The sequence below is a fragment of the Herpailurus yagouaroundi genome, unplaced genomic scaffold (genome assembly GCF_014898765.1).
Source record: "Herpailurus yagouaroundi ecotype Mexico unplaced genomic scaffold, PumYag 181, whole genome shotgun sequence".
Classification (NCBI taxonomy): Eukaryota; Metazoa; Chordata; class Mammalia; order Carnivora; family Felidae; genus Herpailurus; species Herpailurus yagouaroundi.
Genome location: NW_024412412.1, coordinates 32,423,214 through 32,442,764, shown reverse-complemented (window position 1 = coordinate 32,442,764; position 19,551 = coordinate 32,423,214). Strand labels below are relative to the sequence as shown.

At 46.7% G+C, this 19,551-nt stretch overlaps 1 protein-coding gene across 3 annotated transcripts in view; it reads left to right on the top strand.

The window, feature by feature from the left end:
• The window catches only part of DOCK5 (dedicator of cytokinesis 5), a 224,963-nt gene that overhangs the window by 177,097 nt on the left and 28,315 nt on the right, over positions 1-19,551 (top strand). For all 3 annotated transcript variants that reach the window (XM_040490247.1, XM_040490248.1, XM_040490249.1), the window contains exons 35-41: positions 101-260; positions 1,040-1,080; positions 1,945-2,035; positions 5,637-5,756; positions 10,826-10,915; positions 12,625-12,729; positions 18,318-18,459. In XM_040490247.1, coding sequence (XP_040346181.1) covers positions 101-260; positions 1,040-1,080; positions 1,945-2,035; positions 5,637-5,756; positions 10,826-10,915; positions 12,625-12,729; positions 18,318-18,459 — 749 coding nt within the window. The remainder of the gene's footprint in view (positions 1-100; positions 261-1,039; positions 1,081-1,944; positions 2,036-5,636; positions 5,757-10,825; positions 10,916-12,624; positions 12,730-18,317; positions 18,460-19,551) is intronic.

Sequence of the window (19,551 nt, the reverse complement as noted above, 5' to 3'; positions counted from 1 at the left end):
CCCCCCCCCCCGCTGCTAGGACCTTGGACAGTGCTCATTAACGGTGCTGGAATGACAGAGTACGGAACGCGGGCATTTGTCTCTACTTCCACCCTTCCAGGCTCCTAGAACATTGCCGGAAACATAAATACCTCTCCAGCTCTGGAGAAGTGTTTGCGCTCCTGGTCAGCAGCCTGTTGGAGAACCTCTTGGACTACAGAACCATTATCATGCATGACGAGAGCAAGGAGAACCGCATGAGCTGTACCGTTAACGTGCTGGTAGGTCCCAAGACCCTCGGTTGGCGAGAGGGCATTGCAGGGCCAGCCCCACAAGCACAGCTCAGCTCTGAGTCGGTCTCACAGGCACAGAGGTGCCCTGAGGCCACCTTTACAGAGTCTGTGCCCTGCTGAGTCTAATGGGAGCAGCTGACTCAGCTTTGGACTCCGATATCAGCTGCCACACAGACCTGGAGAATAAAAGTGGACACAGGGATAGAAAATGCCACATTAGCTCTTAACTCAGCTCTTACTTGAAGGCCATCTTTCACCTGTTTCTGTGTCCTGTTTATATCTGGTTGCTTTATTGTTTGGAAATATTGGGCATAGGTGAATATGCATCAGAAACCCTGTACCATGAGGGGAAAGTCATGGAATCCTCATGGTGCCAGAGCTCTGTGGTCTTGCCTTTCCCAGATATATGTAACTGGGACCACCGACCTCAGAAGCATAGGCTGCCATGAATTCCTCTGCTTAATAGACAGGAAGAACCTGGCACCACTGACTGCCTGAGAAAGAAGAAACCATCAGTTGACTTGAGTATCAGTTGGCTATTTGTTCACTTAGAGGATTTCCCTCATGTTTTTTAGACGAACGGTCCTAAAAACATTCTGCAGTTTATCTTCTTTATAAATGATCACTTCCTTTCTTTGTAGGGGTATTTGTTAAAGGGCAAAATTAAGTCTGGAAAGGTGACTCTGTTAAAAAGCAAAAGTCGTGGTTTGGCCATTTTTGATAACCTTTGGTTTACATCGGTATTTTTGACTCCCTTTTCTCGGTAGAATTTTTACAAAGAAAAGAAGAGAGAGGACATATACATAAGGTAAGCTGAAGGAGATTTCTGCTTTTGCCATTTATGCCATGGCTTTATTATTTATTTCTTCAGTTAACAAATACTAAGTCCCAACACCACGCTTGCTGCTTTGAGAGACACCAAAAAGTGTGTCATCTGCCCCGGGCCCCCCCAAAAGGGTAAACTCTCTAGACAGATATGGAAGCACAGTACATAGGGAGACTGGTGTCACGATTCCAGGAAAAGATAGAAGACTGGACAGAGCAGTCGGGAAGCAGTCAGCAGAGGCATGGCCATGTGCCTTCGTGTCCAGGACTGCTGAAGTCCTGACCACAAAACGAACTTGGATTTAAACTGTATGTATTTTCTTAGGGAGAGATTCCATAGTTTTTATTAGCTTCTCGGGGCAGGGGGGAGGGGGGGTCCGTGACAATTTTTTTTGTTAATGTTTATTTATGTTTGAGACAGAGAGAACGCAAGCAGGGGAGGGGCAGAGAGAGAAAGGGAGACACAGAATCCGAAGCAGGCTCCAGGCTCCGAGCTGTCAGCACAGAGTCCTATGCGGGACTCGAACCCACGAACCGTGACATCATGACCTGAGCTGAAGTCGGACGCTTAACCGACCGAGCCACCCAGGCGCCCCGTGACGCTAAAAAAAGAAAAAAATTAAGCATGCCCGTGTTAAACAAAAAGTACAGTAGAGTAGATGGAATGGGAAAGACACACAGGCAGGAAGCGGCACAGTGGGTTAAGTGGATGCAAAGACGGGAAGTAATAGATTCCTTGGTCTGTGCGAAGGAGGAGGGGAGAAAAGATGGGGAAGAGGCCGTGGTCTGGTTGCCTAATGAGGTGACCCTGAGCCCCAGAGCACCTCCTGTGTCCCCTTCTTACCAGGTACTTGTACAAGCTGCGGGATTTGCACCGAGACTCAGAGAACTACACAGAAGCCGCCTACACGCTTCTCCTACATGCTGAGCTTCTGCAGGTAAGTCGGTGGGGGAGGCTTTTTTCCACTGGGTGGGAGCCAACTGGCCAGCCCTTTGGGACCAAATCCCGCAGGCTTCCTGATTCTGACGGGAAAGAGCCTTGTCCAAGGGAGACCCCTTTAACCCAAGAGTTAGTCGAATACCATCTAAAACAAGCACAGCGAATTTCCTGACCAGTGTTGGGAAAATGTCGGTTATCATTTATTTAAAACTCCTTTGGAAGCAGAGCACAGCTCACAGGTCTCTAGTAATGGACAGTCTAACTGAAGAAACCAAACACGTTGACTAATATACGCAGCATATCCATAGATGTAAAAAAAAAAAAAAAAAAAAAAATTGTGCCACTGTCAAGAAATAAGTGGCGAATGAACATAGCAGTACTTTCCTATTTATACTCTCTTGCTGGGTAAAAGCGTGCCATGGATATAAGCACATCTGTACATCATGGTGTGTAATTATTCCTGGTCCCGAGCAGCCCCCTAACTTTGGATTCTCGTATGCACCGCTTCTTTCAACATCGCAGGGTCGGAGTGACCGAGAGACAGCTCACGCTTCACCCGGCAGTAACTGTTATTTCCCACTGTGGGTGGGGGATGATCCATTCCTACCTTCTCCTTTCTGCCCATTTTACCAAAGCTCACCTCGGTCTACGCAGGGGCTCCGGCAAATACCTGTTGTAATCTTTTTTTTCACCGCCCTCCCCCCCCCCCGCCCCCCTGTCGTGGCTGAGCAAGAATCATGGGCCTGTAGAGTTAGTGAACACCTCTGTCAGGGCACAGACTTTGTGTGTGTGTGTGGGGGGGGGGTTGGGGGGCGGCGGTGGGGGGGAAGCAGTTAAGATTTAGTCTCTTAGAAAATTTGAAGTCTGTAGTACAGTATTGTTGTCTGTAATCATTATGCGTTAGATGTCCAGGATTTATTTATTCTCTGGCCGTACTGGTACCTTTCAAGAACATCTTCTTGATGCCTTGGTGCCTTCTGTTTGCATGTGTTTGGCTTTGTTAGGTTCCGTACATAAGAGATACCACAGAGGATTCATACAGTATTTGCCTTTCTCGGTCTGGCTTGTTTCACTTAGCATAATGCCCTCAGGGTCCATCCATGTTGCCGGGAAAGGCAGGATTTCCTTCTTTCTCGTGGCTGAATGCTATCCGATTGCATACATCTTCCGCAGCTTCTTTATCCATGTATCGATACGTTGCCAGACGCTTAGGTTGTTTCCTTGTCTTGGCTATTGTGAATCATGGTGCAGTGAACGCAGGAGCGTAGAGATCTTTTAGAGATCCTGATGTCATGTCCTTTCTATCCACTTTTATGTATTTGTTTATTTTAATGTTTATTTATTTTTGAGAGAGAGAGACAGAGCGTGAGGGGGGGAGGAGCAGAGCGAGAGGGAGACACAGAATCCGAAGCAGGCTCCAGGCTCCGAGCCGTCGGCACAGAGCCCGACGCGGGGCTCGAACCCACAAACTGTGAGATCGTGACCTGAGCCGAAGTCGGACACTTCACCGACTGAGCCACCCAGGCACCCCTTTTCTATCCACTTTTTTTTTTAAATCTCCATTGCTGTCGTCCTGGTCCATTGTCTCTCCCCTAGAGCAGCATGATAGCCTCCTATCGGATCTCTTTGTCTCTGTTCTTGCCCCAGCAATTAATTTTCTTGTATAACTTAATTTTTATTTTATACTAAAAGAACACAGGTACGTTGTTCTTAGCTCTGTGATTAAACACAGGACTCCTCTGCCTCACCACGTCCCCAGGGCAACCATTCACAATCCATATTCAAGTTCGGGGCGCTAAAAAACTTATTGTGGGGGGGGGTGGGGGTGGGGGAGGGCTGGTTGACTGTGGAATGATCACAAAGAGACTCCCGTGTGTCGTTGACTGTAGGTCTTTTTATTTGTGCTGCTCAGAAAGTTAAACACCCTACCCTGGCATAAAGAATGCGGGGTGGATGCAACTACCCCCCACCCAGGTGGCTACTGGATTTCGGGTGCCGTTTACGAAGTACGGTCCGTAATTTTCTCACTGGGATGATAGTCCGTCTTTATCACGTAGTAAAGGGCTATACAGGGCAAGTCTCTTTTGTAGATTTGCTCAACTTTTGCATGGTCTGAATGAGTACTCCATGCACCAGCACCACACTGCCCCATAGTATGTTTTACTCCCTGGTAGTTACTCTTCACGGCTGTGCTTTTTTTCGAGTTTTCCACCCCATTCCTCTTGGTTTGTTTTTCCATAAGGACTTTGGAATCATGAAATTTAACCAGAGTTCTAGGGAGAATTTCCATGCTTATGGAGTCGCTGTTTTCTCATCCAAAAGCATGACAGGACTTTCCGTTTGTTTCCATTTGTCTGCTTTTGTGAATGTGTTAAACGTCTTCGGATGGAAGTCTTGCATATTCCTTGTTATGGTGATTCCTAAATACCTCTTCTCTTTACTTTAATTACGGCAAAATGCACATAACATAAAATGTATTGTTTAAACCATTTTTAAACCTTTCTGTAAACTTTTTGTTTTTAATGTTTGTTTATTTTTGAGAGAGAGAGCATGAGCAGGGGAGGGGCAGAGAGTGAGGGGGACAGAGGATCCATAGTAAGCTCTGTGCTAACAGCAGTGAGCCGTGATGGGGGCTCGAACTCACGAACCATGAGATCATGGCCTGAGCCGAAGTCGATGCTTAACTGACTGAGCCACCAGGCATCCCTATTTAAACCATTTTTAAGTGTACCATTCAGTTTCTTTATGTACATTCACGTTGTGGGGGCGCCTGGGTGGCTCAGTCAGTTGAGCCTCAGACTTCGGCTCAGATCGTGATCTTAGGGTTGGTAAATTCGAGCCCTGCATTGGGATCCCTGCTGACAACTCAGAGCCTGGAGCCTGCTTCGGATTCTGTGGCTCCTTCTCTCTCTGCCCCTCCCCTGCTCATGCTTGCGCGCGCTCTCTCTCTCTCTCTCTCTCTCTCTCTCTCTCAAAAATAAACATTTAAAAATTTGTATTAAAAAAAAAAAGTGCATTCACGTTGTGGTGCCTGGATTATCTTCTCATTTTCAGTTTTTTCTGTTGGGGTCTTCTATTTTTCAGAGTGGTCGTCTGTTTATAGGAAATTCCTCTCTAAGTTATTTCTGAGTTTGTTAATTTTTGTGCCGCTACTTAATTCTGTCACTCTCGGGGGTAGTTTTTCTGTTGACATGCTTTATGAAGGGATGGATTATGAAGAATAGAGTCTTGGTCTATACACGGTGATAGGTGTACCCCCCTCCTTCCCACTGTTATACTTCTAATTTTTTCTTTCATCCAATTGTCTGAGTGACACTTGCACGGAACGGCAGCTTTGCTGGTCGGCACCCTCGCCTTTTTCCTAACTTTTCACGTTCAGCATGACACTTGTTTTGAAGCTGGCATGTGCCTTTTGGGGGGAGGGGGTAATTTTTGTGCTTAATAAATAATCTAAATACTGCAATACGGCCAAGTTGAAAATATACACAAATTTGACTTTTAGTAGCTGAGTACTTGTTACATCGATCTCCTTTGATTAATTGACTTAGTTAATCACCGCGTTATGTTAATTTCTTTTGTTCCTTTTGTTTGTTTTTCAGTGGTCTGACAAGCCCTGTGTACCCCATTTGCTTCAGAGGGACAGTTACTATGTTTATACCCAGCAAGAGCTCAAAGAAAAGCTGTATCAAGAGATCATTTCATACTTTGACAAAGGCAAAGTGAGTTTGGTTTTTGTTTGTTTGTTTTTTTGTAGTAGGGGAGGGAAGAAATTGGCTGCAATATTGCAATGCCTTTCTGATGCTAACTACCCACGGTTAGCACAGACCCCTCAGGTGAAGGAGATAGTCACCAGTAAAACAGCCCTCTCTTGAGACAACCAGCCACAGTTTGGGGGACTCTGGACCACCCACACGTATGACCAGCTGACAGTAAATTTGAGCAGAGAGGGTCCTATGACGCCCTCAAATTTGATAACACTCCAGAACAACTAACACAACTTGGTAAAGTGCTGTGCTTACGATTACGAGTTTTATCTCAAAGGGCCCAAATCAGAACCAGCCAAATGAAGAAACACACAGGACACGGTCTAGGAGTGTCCCCAATGCAGGGCTTCTGTGTCCTCTCCCTGTGGATTCAGGTCACATCACTCTCCTGGCAACGCGATGTGTTCACCATTCGGAATCTGACCTGAGCTCCTCCTGTGCATAGAGTCTTTGCTGGGGTTGAAGGCTTCGTTAACCGACTCAGTGGCCACACGAGCGAACTCAGTGCCCAGCTCAGTGCCTTCTCCTCCCTGGAGGTCAAGCTGATACCATGTAGTTCAAGGCCCCAGCCCTCTAATCCCACAGGCTGTGGTCCTGGCAAGGCCAGTGCCCATTCTGAGACAGACCACAGGCCCAGTGTGTGTCACCTCATTAGTAGAACTTCAGGTGTGGTCTGAGGGTCCCGCCGGAAACAACAGAGTCACTCTCATCACTGGGGACATTCCAAGATTTAGAAGTCCCCTCTTAGGAACTCGCGACAGAGACTGCACGAATTTTTTTCGAACAGTGACTCATGACTCACTCTTTTCTTATTCCCATGTGTCTCTTGGAATTCTGGTATTTTTCTTGGGAGAGGAAATGGAGAGAGAAATTGAAGAAGTCAGTAGACATCAGTTATCTTGAAGACGCGTAACCCCATGGAGAACGTGCCGGGCGGCCCAGGGCCCTGCTCTCCATGACCCTAATTTCATCACTTAGGTATTGCTGAGTGCCAAGAGCCAGCACATCATTTTGAGTGCATTCTCTAGAGATGGTAGGCACATGGCATGCCTGGGTGGCTACTTGCCAGACTGCACAGGTAATAAACAACCTGATTGCTCCAGGGGCTCTTGGGAAGGTAAAATAAACATGTGACCTGGGCAGGAAATTGCGGAGTCTCTGGTGAACTGGAGGAAGCATGTTCAGCTGAAAGGCTTTAAAAAAAAAATTTTTTTTTTTAACGTTTTATTTATTTTTGAGAGAGACAGAGACAGTGTGAGCGGGGGAGGGGCAGGGAGAGAGTGAGTCACAGAATCCGAAGCAGGCTCCAGGCTCCGAGCTGTCAGCACAGAGCCCGATGCGGGGCTCGAACCCACGAACCGTGAGATCATGACCTGAGCCGAAGTTGGACGCTCAACCGACGGAGCCACCCAGGCGCCCCAACGTTTATTTATTTTTAAGAGACAGACAGAGTGTGAGCAGGGGAGGGGCAGAGAGACAGGGAGATACAGAATCCGAAGCAGGCTCCAGGCTCCGAGCTGTCAGCACAGAGCCTGATGCAGGGCTCGAACCCACCAGTCGTGAGATCATGACCTGAGCCGAAGTCGGGCGCTTCACTGACTGAGCCACCCGGGCGCCCCTAGCTGAAAGGCTTTTACAATGGAGAAAATAGTACAGAAGGGATAACGGCCCCCCCCCCCCCCCAGGAAAAAACGGTGTGCTATCCAAACAAAACATCCTAGAGTTGACACGTTTCAGAGGTCTGGGTAGTTCTTACGGACTGCCACTTCTGGCCACTATTCCTGATTGAGCAGTGCAACTTGTTAGTTAAAAATAGACAAATGAACAAGCCAACGCATCCTTCAGAATGGGAGAAGATATTTGCAAATGACATACTGGTTAAAGGGCTAGTATCCAAAATCTAGAAAGAACTTACCAAACTCAACACCTGAAAAACAATCCGGTTAAGAAATGGGCCCAAGACATGAATAGACTTCTTTTCCAAAGAAGACGTCCAGATGGCTAACAGACACATGAAAAGATGCTCAACATCATTCATCATCAGGGAAACTTATATCAAAACTACGATGAGATACCACTTCACATCTGTCAAAATGGCTCAGATCAACACAAGAAACAACAGAGGTTGGCGAGGATGCAGAGAAAGGGGAACCCTCCTTACCCTGTTGGTGGGAATGCAAACTGGTGAAGCCACTTTGAAAAACAGTATGGAGGTTCCTCAAAAACTTAAAAATAGAACTACCCCATGACCCAGCAATTTCACTACTGGATATTTCCCCAGTGGATACAAAAATACTGATTCCGAGGGACACATGCACCCTGATGTTTATAGCAGCACTATCAATAATAGCCAAATTATGGAAAGAGCACAAATGTCCATCGACTGATGAGTGGATAAAGAAGGCATGGCATATATATGCAATGGAATATTACTCAGCCATCAAAAAGAGCGAAATCTTGCAACATTGTTGAGGGAGCTAGAGTGTATTATGCTGAGCAAAATAAATCAGTAGGAGAAAGACAAATACCATATTATTTCAGTCGTGTGTGGAATTTAAGAAGCAAAATAGATGAACATAGGGGAAAAACAAAAACAAACCATAAAACAGACCCTTAACCATGGGGAACAAATTGAGGATTGATGGGGGGAAGTGGGTGGGGGGTGGGATAAATGGGTGATGGGTATTAAGGGGGGCACTTGTTGGGATGAGCACTGGGTGTTGTATGGAAGTGATGAATCACTAAATTCTATTCCTGAGACAAATATTACACTATATGTTAACTAACTGGAATTTAAATAAAAACTATAAGCAAACAAATTAATTTATAAAAGCCAGATAATCACCTTAATAAAATAGCTACCATCCATTTAGTACTGGTTACTCTTTTTGGTGATTTCCAGACTTCCCTTTCTAATTTAATTCTCAAAACCCTATTAGGTAGATATTGTATCTTTTTTACAGGTGACAAACTTGAGGCCCAGAGGGCAAGTATATTTGCTCAAACACTTTGCTCTCTGCACCCCTTTGCCCTCTTAAACATCATTGAGGATCCCAAAGAGCTTTCTTCCCCCTGGATTATATTTATTGATACTTCTACTCTTAGAAATTGAAACAGAAAATCTTAAAATATTTGCTTATTTGTTCTCTTAAAGCCATTTTTACTACTAATATAAATCATATGTATTAAAAATAAGTATATATTCCAGGGGCGCCTGGGTGTGGCTCAGTCAGTTGAGCGTTCGACCTCAGCTCATGTCATGATCTCACGGTCTGTGAGTTCGAGCCCCACGTCAGGCTCTGTGCTGACAGCTCGGAGCCTGGAGCCTGCTTCGGATTCTGTGTCTCCCTCTCTCTCTCTGCCCCTCCACCGCTTGTGCTCTCTGTCTCTCAAAAATAAATTTAAAAATGTTAAAAAAATATAACTATACATTCCATAAAAATAGTGATATGAGTAGCATCGTTTGATACGTTTGCAAATCTCTTCAGCATCTGGCTGAACAGGAGACAGCAGGATTCTCCTGTCTGCTTCTGTGTTCAGTCTCGCGGTATTACACCTGTTGTCGTCCGTGGGAAACCCCATTGTACAAGAGGATGGGGCTTGGGAAAGGCAAATCGCGTTATTGTTACTAAGGAGATAACGTTGCCTTCTGGTCCCCCTAATAGGGTCTTGGGGACTCGCGGAGGCCAGGGACCACACTCTGAGAAGCGCCGTGCTCGGCCATCTCCCTGCCTCTTACATAACTTAGCATTTGGAGAGAACTTCTCTGATACTGTTGACTGGCTTCCAGCTCCAGATTCACCTGATCTGGAATGGGTTCCATATGGCAGATTGCAGAGCCTTTGCAGGGTTCCAGGCACTGAAGTTTCAGAGGGGCCGAAGTTGGCAAATGATTTTTAGAAGACTTAATTTTAAAAGGTGTTATAACCGTATGTGAACTGTCCCTACATTCCTTCAGCACCCAGAAACAATGGAACACAGCACCTGGTTAATAAGGATCAAGTAGGAAATTACCAGATGCTGTGTTATTTATAGTGTCCATCTAAGAGGCGTTTCATGAACCATCAAAATGAACCGAGGGCTCAATCTGGGATGCCAGCCTCAGGCACCACATATGTGCAGTAGGCTGTAACTGAGACAGTCATAAATGGTTTAAAAAGGCATTTTTCTTAAAACTCCCGTTGGCTAAGTAGATAGTTTGGTTAGGAATAGGGAATCAGGGGCGCCTGGGGGGCTCAGTCGGTTAAGCGTCCGACTTCGGCTCCAGTCATGATCTAGCGGTTCGTGGGTTCGAGCCCCGCGTCGGGCTCTGTGCTGACAGCTCAGAGCCTGGAGCCTGCTTCGGATTCTGTGTCTCCCTTTCTCTCTGCCCTCTCCTGCTTGTGCTTTGTCCCTGTCTCCCTCTCTCTGTGCCCCTCCCCTGATGGCGCTCTGTCACTTTCTCTCAAAAATGAATAAAAAGCATTAAAAAATTAAAAAAAAAAATAGGGAGTCAGTGTTCTAAATTAGAGAAACAGCTTCCCGAATTGTACCCAACAGTATGGTTAGCCTTTCTTCCATTTTCTTCTCCTCCCAAACATCCTTATTCAAAGCGCACACACACACATACGCACACCCCAGAATCCGAACCAGAGCTCACACCAACTTCCTTTCCCCTCTGACAAGACTTCCATGCTTTCAAAACCCAGGTTTGGGAACTGGTTCCTCTCAACTCTCCGTGGTCTCTCGTGCTTTGCCCTTTCAATGCCGTATCGCGTTGTTTAGGACGCACGGTATTCTTCATGTTCTTGCAAATAGAGTTATAGAATATGTGGCCGGGAAAGCAGCCAAGATACAGTAGCGTCATCATGTCAGAAAAAGACAAAGGTTTGGTTGATCCAGGAGGTGAGGCGTGGTGAGAATGTCTGCAGAAACTCAACCCACCTGACTCCTTAGTCACTGTCAGCGACTCTCCCCTGACTTTCACAGAGGGATCACCGACTGCTTTGTTCTCCGCTTGTAACCCTACCTTTCTTTTTCTGAAGATGTGGGAGAAGGCCATCAAACTGAGCAAAGAGTTGGCTGAGACCTACGAGAGCAAAGTATTCGACTACGAGGGCCTTGGCAACCTGCTGGTGAGTCCCGGTCAGAATATATCAAGCCTCCAGAAGGAGTGTGAAAATCAGCATTCGTGCACATGTTTTAGAACATTTGGGAAAGTCGAGATAAACAGCCTCCTTTACCATGGAAAAGTAAACCGTGCTCAAAAGAAAAATGAAAAAAAGATGAGGTCCAAAAAACGTTCGCGTTATCTTCCAGATTATCTCTGATAAAGAGCTCGAGATCCTTGCCTACAGACCTCTTGCCCTTGTCTGTGCCTTTTGTCTCTCTAAGGACCCTCCGTATTCCTGACCCATCTCCCCTCTCCCCTCGCAGTTACTGTGCCTTCTGTGAACACGCCCCATATTTCAGATATTTTCTGACATCTTCTGTTCATCAAAATTACTTGTTCTGTGGCCCACATCCTCAGGGGCCTGCTGGTGGCACAGATCAGCTATTTAATATAGCAAAACAAAAATAACCCTCTAAATGTCCAGTGGTAGGCCAACACAGCATTCCATTTGATAATTGTTAGTAGAGGAATCACAAAAGGTCAGGCCACCCATTGTTAGGTAATAATACAGTTGACCCTTGAACAACGCGGGGTGGGGAGGTGAGGGGCGCCAACCCCCCCCCCCCACAGCTGAAAAACCGCACATAACTTTTGATTCCCCCAAAACTGAACTACTAATAGCCTATTGCTGACCAGAAGCCTGCCTGATAACATAAACAGTTGATCGACACGTATTTTGTACGTGTATTCTATATTCTTACAATGAAGTAAGCTGGGGAAAGACATTAAGAAGATTGAAAGGAAGCGAAAATATTTCCAGTCCTACACTGTCTTTATCAAAAAAAAAAAAAATCTGCCTGTAAGTGGACTCAAACATTTTAAACGCATACTGTTCAAGGGTCAAGTGTATTTTATTTGAGGGGATAGTTGTCAAGGTCACTTGGAAAAGAGCTTGCCCGTGTGCTGTGCCAGTTCCTAGTCTCACACACAAAAATGACTTACTCATTTCCTGAACTTAACCGAGCTGTTCGTGATGGAACGTGTTACCCTTCGAAGCAAACACTGTGATAGAAACCTTCACCTCAATAGAGTAGTAATGCAGTCATGGGACCATTGTGGGAGGGGCCGGGACATGCCTCAAAGACCCCAGGTCTGGCGACCTGTTTTGCTTTCTTTAAGTCTGACTCTCAGCCCTGGCCGGGAAACCTATTCCCGTGGGAAGGATTGAAATTAGGGCTGGTACCAGATCCTGAAAACCAGAACATCACCACCACCTTCTGGGCACTTGTGGCTGAACCAAGGACTTTAATCCAAACCACCTGTGAGAACCAGAAGATTCCTGATCTTTCCTCACGGGTCTCTGTTTCAGTGCAGCCACCCTCCGTGAACCTCAGAAAGAGCTTTTGAACCTTTTAGGGGTCCTGAACCCTCTTCAGGAAACTGTCCATCACTAAACACTGCCCCCCTCCATAGAGGCATATGCACACGTGTTCATCTTTCTGCATGCAGCTTCAGAGATTGCTAGACCCTCCAAGGCTCATTCACGGACCCACGTCCAAACCCTTCGATCCAAGAAAAGGATAACGTCTTGGCCCACAAGATATTTTCCAAAGACTTTTCATTTATCTGTTGATCCATGAGAAACAACAAAGCGAACAATACTCTGATCTTCCCCACCCCTCAGTGGTGCCCTTGGAACCTCCCTGTGGAATGCCTTGTTTTGTTTTCCAGAAAAAAAGAGCCTCGTTTTATGAGAACATCATTAAGGCAATGAGGCCTCAGCCTGAGTACTTTGCCGTTGGATACTATGGACAGGGCTTTCCTTCTTTCCTACGGGTAAGAATCCTCAGGGTGGTCCTCTAAGCCATTAAGCCGTGCCATCTGAAGGAGGGAAGGTATTCATCTCTGTTCCAGATGGGCCTAGTGTGTTAGCAGCTGGAGGCCCATGTTCTCACTGTGGGAGGTCGGGGAGGGAAACCACTTCCTGCGTGGCCGGCGTCCTCACCCCACGCCCCCAGCCTCTGGTATTCTGACAGCTCGATTCCAAAATGACTTTTCCCAGGTGGAATGAAAAGGGGGAAAAACAGAACCCTCCCCTCCACTGGTCTGCTGCTACAGATCAGGCTGGGGGAAGTGTGGATTGATGTGTTTCCTTGTCTATTTTATTTCCAGCCAGAGCCAGTTTGAAAGCAAATATCCCAAGGACGGGACTGCGAAAGTTTCACAAAAATAAAAACAGGCGTTGTAATAGTGAGAAGGACCGTGTTTCTCCTTCCCCAAATTTTTCTCTAACGGGACACTGATTCTAAAATCTAAAAAACAGGCAAAATCGTATTTTTTCCGGCACAAACGGAAGCCTCTTTAGAGGTAGCCGTGTTTGGATGTATGATCCATTTTCCGTCCCCTAATTTAAGAAAATGTAGAAAGGAAGTACTCTGCATGCTGCATCATTCCCAAGGAGGAGGGAACTCATTCATTCATTCGGTAACGTCTGCTGAGTGCCTACTGTGTACCAGGCACATACTAGGCAGATTATAATCAGATATGGCCCTTACTCTCATGGCGTTTACAGCCTAATGGGTATAATGATAATTGAATAATCATGCAAACAAATGGAAATTGAAACTGACCAAAACGGGTATCCTGTGCTGTAAGCGTTGGTTAACCAGGGAGTATTTACTGAAATATTAACCCAAGTAAAATAAAAACTTACGTTCACATGAAAAAAAAAATTCACATGATTGTTTATAGCACCATTATTTATAATCACCAAAGACTGGATGCAACTCAGGTGTCCCTTAGTTGATGAGGGGATTAAAAAAAAATGTCAAAAGAGCCATGCAATGGAATATTACTCAGTAATTAAGAGGAATAAAGTACTGGGGCGTCTGGGTGGCTCAGTCGCTTAAGCATCCGATTCTTGATTTTGGCTCAGGTCATGATCTCAAGGTTTCGTGAGTTCGAGCCCAAGTCAGGCTCTGCACTGGCAGCATGGAGACTGCTTGGGATTCTCTCTCTCCCCACCTCTCTCTCTGCCCCTCCCCGACTTGTGCTGCCTCTGTCTCTCCCAAGATGAATAAATGAACTTAAAAAACATTTTTTTTTAAAGGAATGAAGTTCTGATACATACAAGCATGTGGGTGAATCCCGGTGCATTGTGCTAATAAGTAAAAGAACTTAGAGCATAAGGTCTACGTACTCTCTGATTTTCTTTCTTTTTCTTTAACGTTTATTTTTTATTTTGAGAGAGAAAGAGAGCACGCAAGTGGAGGACGGGCAGAGAGACAGGGAGAGAGAGAGAATATGAGCAGGTTCCACACTGTCAGCAGAGCCTGATGCGGGGCTCAATCTCACCAATCGTGAGATCATGACCTAAGCCAAAACCAAGAGTCGGACGCTTAATGGACTGAGCCACCCAGGCGCCCGTCTCTGATTTTCTTTATATGGCATCTGTTACGCTTAACGTAGAGATGGAAAACAGATGAGCCGTCATCTGGTAGCTGTTGGGGAGGGTTGGGCTTCACAAGTATCAGGAAATTTTGAGTGGTAGTGAAACTGTTCTGTATCTTGATTGTGGTCATGGTTATGTTTGCCAAAACTGGCAGAATTTTACAGCAAACGGGGGTAGATTTTACTTTATGCGAATCATGCCTGCGTTTCGTAAGAGTCGAGAAAGACTTCCTGGGAAATTGCTGTTCCGACTGCAATGTGAGCTTGGTGTTACGGAGATCAGGGTGATAGGAAGAAACATTCCAGGCAGAGGAAGTGGCAGGCGAGGGCATGGCTGTGCCTGGGAATGAAAGACCAGCACGGTGGTCACAGAGAGAGTGAGGTGATGAGCAGGGAGTTGAGGCACAAAGTGTGGGGGAGATCACACCGGGCAGGGCCGTGGGGTTGCCCCAGCTGTGTTGTCAGCATCCCAAGAGCAGGAGGGAGCCATTGTGGATTCTAGGTGTTGGCAAGGTCATCGTCTGGCTGGTATGGGCAGTGGTCGGATGTGTATAGATAAGCCACTAGAAACTGTCACAGATTTTGAGAGAAGGGATGTCGGGATGGCCTAGGGAAGTAGCTGTAGGAAAAATGGAGGGATTTCGTACTTGGTGATTATTGTTGGGCCATGTGCGTGAGGAAGGAGGGGAGTAGGTCTCTGGCCTGTGTACTAGAGGGGCTGTGGAGCCATCCACTAAGATAGCAGTAAAGGAAAAGGATAGAGTCAATCCGTTCATTGAATAAATATTTATTGAATTCTTACTTTGTGCCTTGTTATACGCATGGGGGGCACGGTCCAAAGCAACCCAAATCCTTGAAATGATGGAGCTTATATACTAGCTTGGAAACACACACAAAATGTAAGTGAGACATTTGGTATGTCAGACGGCCTAGAACAATGCCTCACGCCGTGTAGACGCTCCATAAATATCAAGGAGAAGACGTCAGGGAAGGTGAATAGAGAGGCAGGTGATGGGGGTGGAGCTACAATTTTAAATGGAGTGAATAGGAAAGGTGTCAGTAAGAAAATGACACTTGAGCAAAAACCTGAAAGAAGAGAGGGAATAAGGCAGGTAACCGTCAAGAGATGAGATGGGGTACCAGGCAGTGAGGACAGCAGGTTCGGAAGCCTTGAGCCTGGAAGCACATGACCAAGAGGACAAGTAGAGAATGGGGCCAGATGGCTCTGGGTACCGGATCGCAGAGGGCCTGTCCCATCTTTATACGTTCTTTGTGAAAGTCTGGTTTCGGCCATACTCCGTGTGAGGGAAATTTGGAACATCCGAAAGATGCAAGTCAACAATCTGATGTATGGATCCAGAACTCAGCGGAAAGTTCCCGGCTGGAGATAAAGTTGGTGGGTTATTTGCACCTGGATGAGGTAGCGTAGGGAAAGAGAATGGGGCACCAAGGGGAGAGGGTCTAGGAAGGAGCCTTGCAGTAGGTTCTAGTCTTAAATCGGCCCTCAGTCTCGGCACTCGAGTCCTGGTAAGGCAGTGGTGCCTGCCATACTTGTGTGACTGCTGTGTCACGTGACATAACGGACGTGGGTCGGTGGGCCAGCCAAAAGACTAGACTTTCCAGTTGAGACATCGGGGTCCAGATCATCTGCTGGGTGACTCTGCGATGTCAGCCAAATCCCATGACCTCCGCCTTTTCTGCTGTGTAAATTGGAGAAATACTGCCCACTCCACAGGGCCGTTTTCAGAAGGAAATAAATAGCGCATAGGAGTGCTTTACACGCCGTCAAGCGGTTTGTGGATGCTCTGTGTTATCAAAGGTGCTGGAAAATATAAATGCCTCCTCAGTGATCTAGCCTACGTGCCCTTCTGTCTTACGGACTATTTCCCCAAACTCAGACTATCTGAAATTGTGTTGTCCGCTTCCCCCCAAGCCCAGCCCGGTCCCCTTCGTCCCCGTTTCTGTCAGCGGCACATGCTTTTCCTGCTCCTGGGCCAGGCATCCCCGAATCCTCCTTGATTCTCCCCATCTGCTGGCCCTTCACCAAACACCAGAGTCAAACACCAGATCTCGTAGCTTCTCCTTCTCCCACTCAGTCCTGCCTAGGATTCCTGCAGCTGAACGTGCACTCCACCGTTCAGACGAGCCTGTCCAGACTGCTTCTGTCATCCTATCACTCCCTCCTTGCGGAACCTCCAGTACGTTCCCTGGGCCTTCGGAACTTGTGCCTGCCCTTCACTGGTCTGGCTCATCCAAGCTTATTTCTTCTACCTCAGTTCCATCCCGTCTGCCCCGTGGCCTAATCCTTCTGTTCACCTACCGTGCCTGTTTTGGTGGTCCAGCCCTTCTCTATTCCTCTCCTTACCCTATCTGTCCACCTGGGCCCCGTCGATCTCAACGTCGTCCCTGAAGCCCTCCCTTGCAATCCGGGCTGGTCCGTGCTGACCTTGTGCTTGCCTGCTCCCGTTCACCTTGTTGCCCACGTCCCACACTTCGTGCCACCCTGTGCTCAGCTTCCTTGCCTGCCGCCGCTTTGCCTGAACGATGGCATTTCACGAGGCAGGAATTGGTCACATAAATCTCTCCCGGCTTGGAAAAACTTTCATCATCCCTTCCCAAAGATCTGGCAATTTCGACGGCCATCAGCATTTATCCTACAAGATACATAGCCTTCAAGTTACTTGTATCGACTGTCTTATTTACTTGTTTTCTGTTTCTGTCAGAAGCTGAGTTTTGTGAGAGTGGGGGCATCATCATATCCCTCGTGTCTTAGCAGGTCCACTGTGTTTGTCCATTGCGTGTTGGTTATGAGAATGGACAAGTAAATTCTTTTTTTTTTTTAATTTTTTTTTTTTCAACGTTTATTTATTTTTGGGACAGAGAGAGACAGAGCATGAACGGGGGAGGGGCAGAGAGAGAGGGAGACACAGAATCGGAAACAGGCTCCAGGCTCCGAGCCGTCAGCCCAGAGCCCGACGCGGGGCTCGAACTCACGGACCGCGAGATCGTGACCTGGCTGAAGCCGGACGCTTAACCGACTGCGCCACCCAGGCACCCCTGGACAAAGTAAATTCTAAAAGCGATTTTCCCGGACAGTATGGGCCCCAGTTTTAGTTAAAAATGGCTCATGTCCGGGCTGCCAATGCTAAGTACTCATCTGTGATGAGCAGGTGAGCAGAAACCTTCAAACCGTGGCTGCGTTAGAACTTCACTTGGGCGACATCAGCCGTGAATCAGATTACTCCTAAGCCTGAGACTTAGGAAACTTCTTTCTTAAAAAAAAAAAAAAAAAAAAAAGGCCCAATTTTATTAATTTTGTTAAACAGAAGAAGAATGTAGGTTAGAATGGAGAGAACAGTATTTAGTGCAGTTATTTTCCTTGAGACGTTGACATTGCCCTCCACGGTGGTTTTCGGGATAATCTAGGGACAGCTCTAATGCATTCCTGTTCTTCCCAAGTGAAGGTTTGTTGTGTTGACTCTCTTCATGCATTCCCGTCCTGTATGTCAGTGCCACTCCAAGCGCTGGTCCACAGACCGATACTGGATCTTGACGGGAGGAGGGATTGCCTGGGAAGAAATCGCTGCCCTACCTTCCTTCATTGAGAATGTCTTGCTATGGGGAAAAGAAAAAAAAATCCGCTGAATTCAACACTGTGCCCGGTGGCATCACAGATCCATATCAGGGCACAAGCCCCTCATTGCCTTGTGGCTGAGTGCAGAGCACTCCTCTGGTCTGTGGTCGTTGGGCCACACTACGAGAAGCACTGCGGAAGCAGCTTTATGCCCTTGACCTTAATGCCCAAATCACCCATGAGCTCTTGCCGGATAGGATGGTTGGTGCAGGGCGCGCAGTGAGTATTCAGTGAGAACTTGATGGCGCTTTGGCTGGGAGGGCATGGCTTCCTCAGCACCGGGCTCTCCAGGGCTCCTTCACGCTTCATATTTACCCGCCTTGCTGTCTCTGACCTGCAGAACAAAATCTTTATCTATCGGGGGAAGGAGTACGAGAGGCGAGAAGACTTCAGCCTGAGGTTGCTGACGCAGTTCCCCAATGCCGAGAAGATGACCAGCACCACGCCCCCGGGAGAGGAAATCAAGTCGTCCCCAAAACAGTGTATCCTTGCCTTGGGGAGACACGGCCCGGCCCGGCCACAGAAGCTAAGGGTTCGGTCCCCCGACCACTCGTTTAACCATTCTGACTCTCCCTCCCATTCTGTGTCAAAGCTTTGGGGCCCTAATGTCCTTAGCTCATGGTTATGAAGTAGAGGAGAGAGATGGTAAGCAGATCTTGAATAGGAAAGGATGTTTTAGAGCCAAATGGAGACCTTGAGGACAGAGCGTTCCTGCTCAGAATCCTGGATCCTGGATAAAGATGCCTGGCTCTTCTTTTGTAACATGCAATGACTTACTGAAAAATTAATTACATGCTTTCTTTTTTTTTTTTTTTTTAGATGTTTTTATTTGTTTTCGAGAGAGAGAGAGAGAGAGACAAAGTGTAACTGGGGGAGGGGCAGAGAGAGGAAGACACAGAATCCGAAGCAGGCTCCAGGCTCTGAGCTGTCAGCACAGAGCCTGACACAGGACTTGAACCCACGAACCACGAGGAGCCACCCAGGCACCCCTATTACATGCTTTTTTATAAATAAGTAAATAAGCGAGCTCCATGACAAAATTAGTTTTGAAGCCTTTTCATGTGTTTTGTACTAAAATAAAGATGTTCTAAAATTGAACAGTATTCAGAATAAAGAGAGGTAGGTAAGACAGAGCCGGTGTGGCATGGTAGATAAAAAAAAGTCTCTGGAGCCTCAGTGCCTGGGTTCGAGTCTCAGCTCTATCATGTACTATGTCTCTTAAGGGCAAGTTCCTTAATATTCTATGCTCCTTAGTTTTCCCATCTATAAAATGGGGATGGTGTTCATTCTTTCTCATGGAATTTTTGTAAAGGTGGAGCAAATACATGTCAAAGATTAGTAACAATGCCTGGTATTAATACAAATTCAATAGATATTGCCTATTATCATAGGTACCGGTGTAGAAAGATTCACGATAATAACAGACCAATAGACAGACGTTTAAGAGAACAGCGACCCGTTAACACACAGTAGGTGCTTGGAAAAAGACTAGTCTTTGAGGATAAATCCTTGTTTGGGTTATGAGGGTTCAGAAAACCACTGAGCTGCCTCTGTGGGTGTGGGAATGAAAAGAG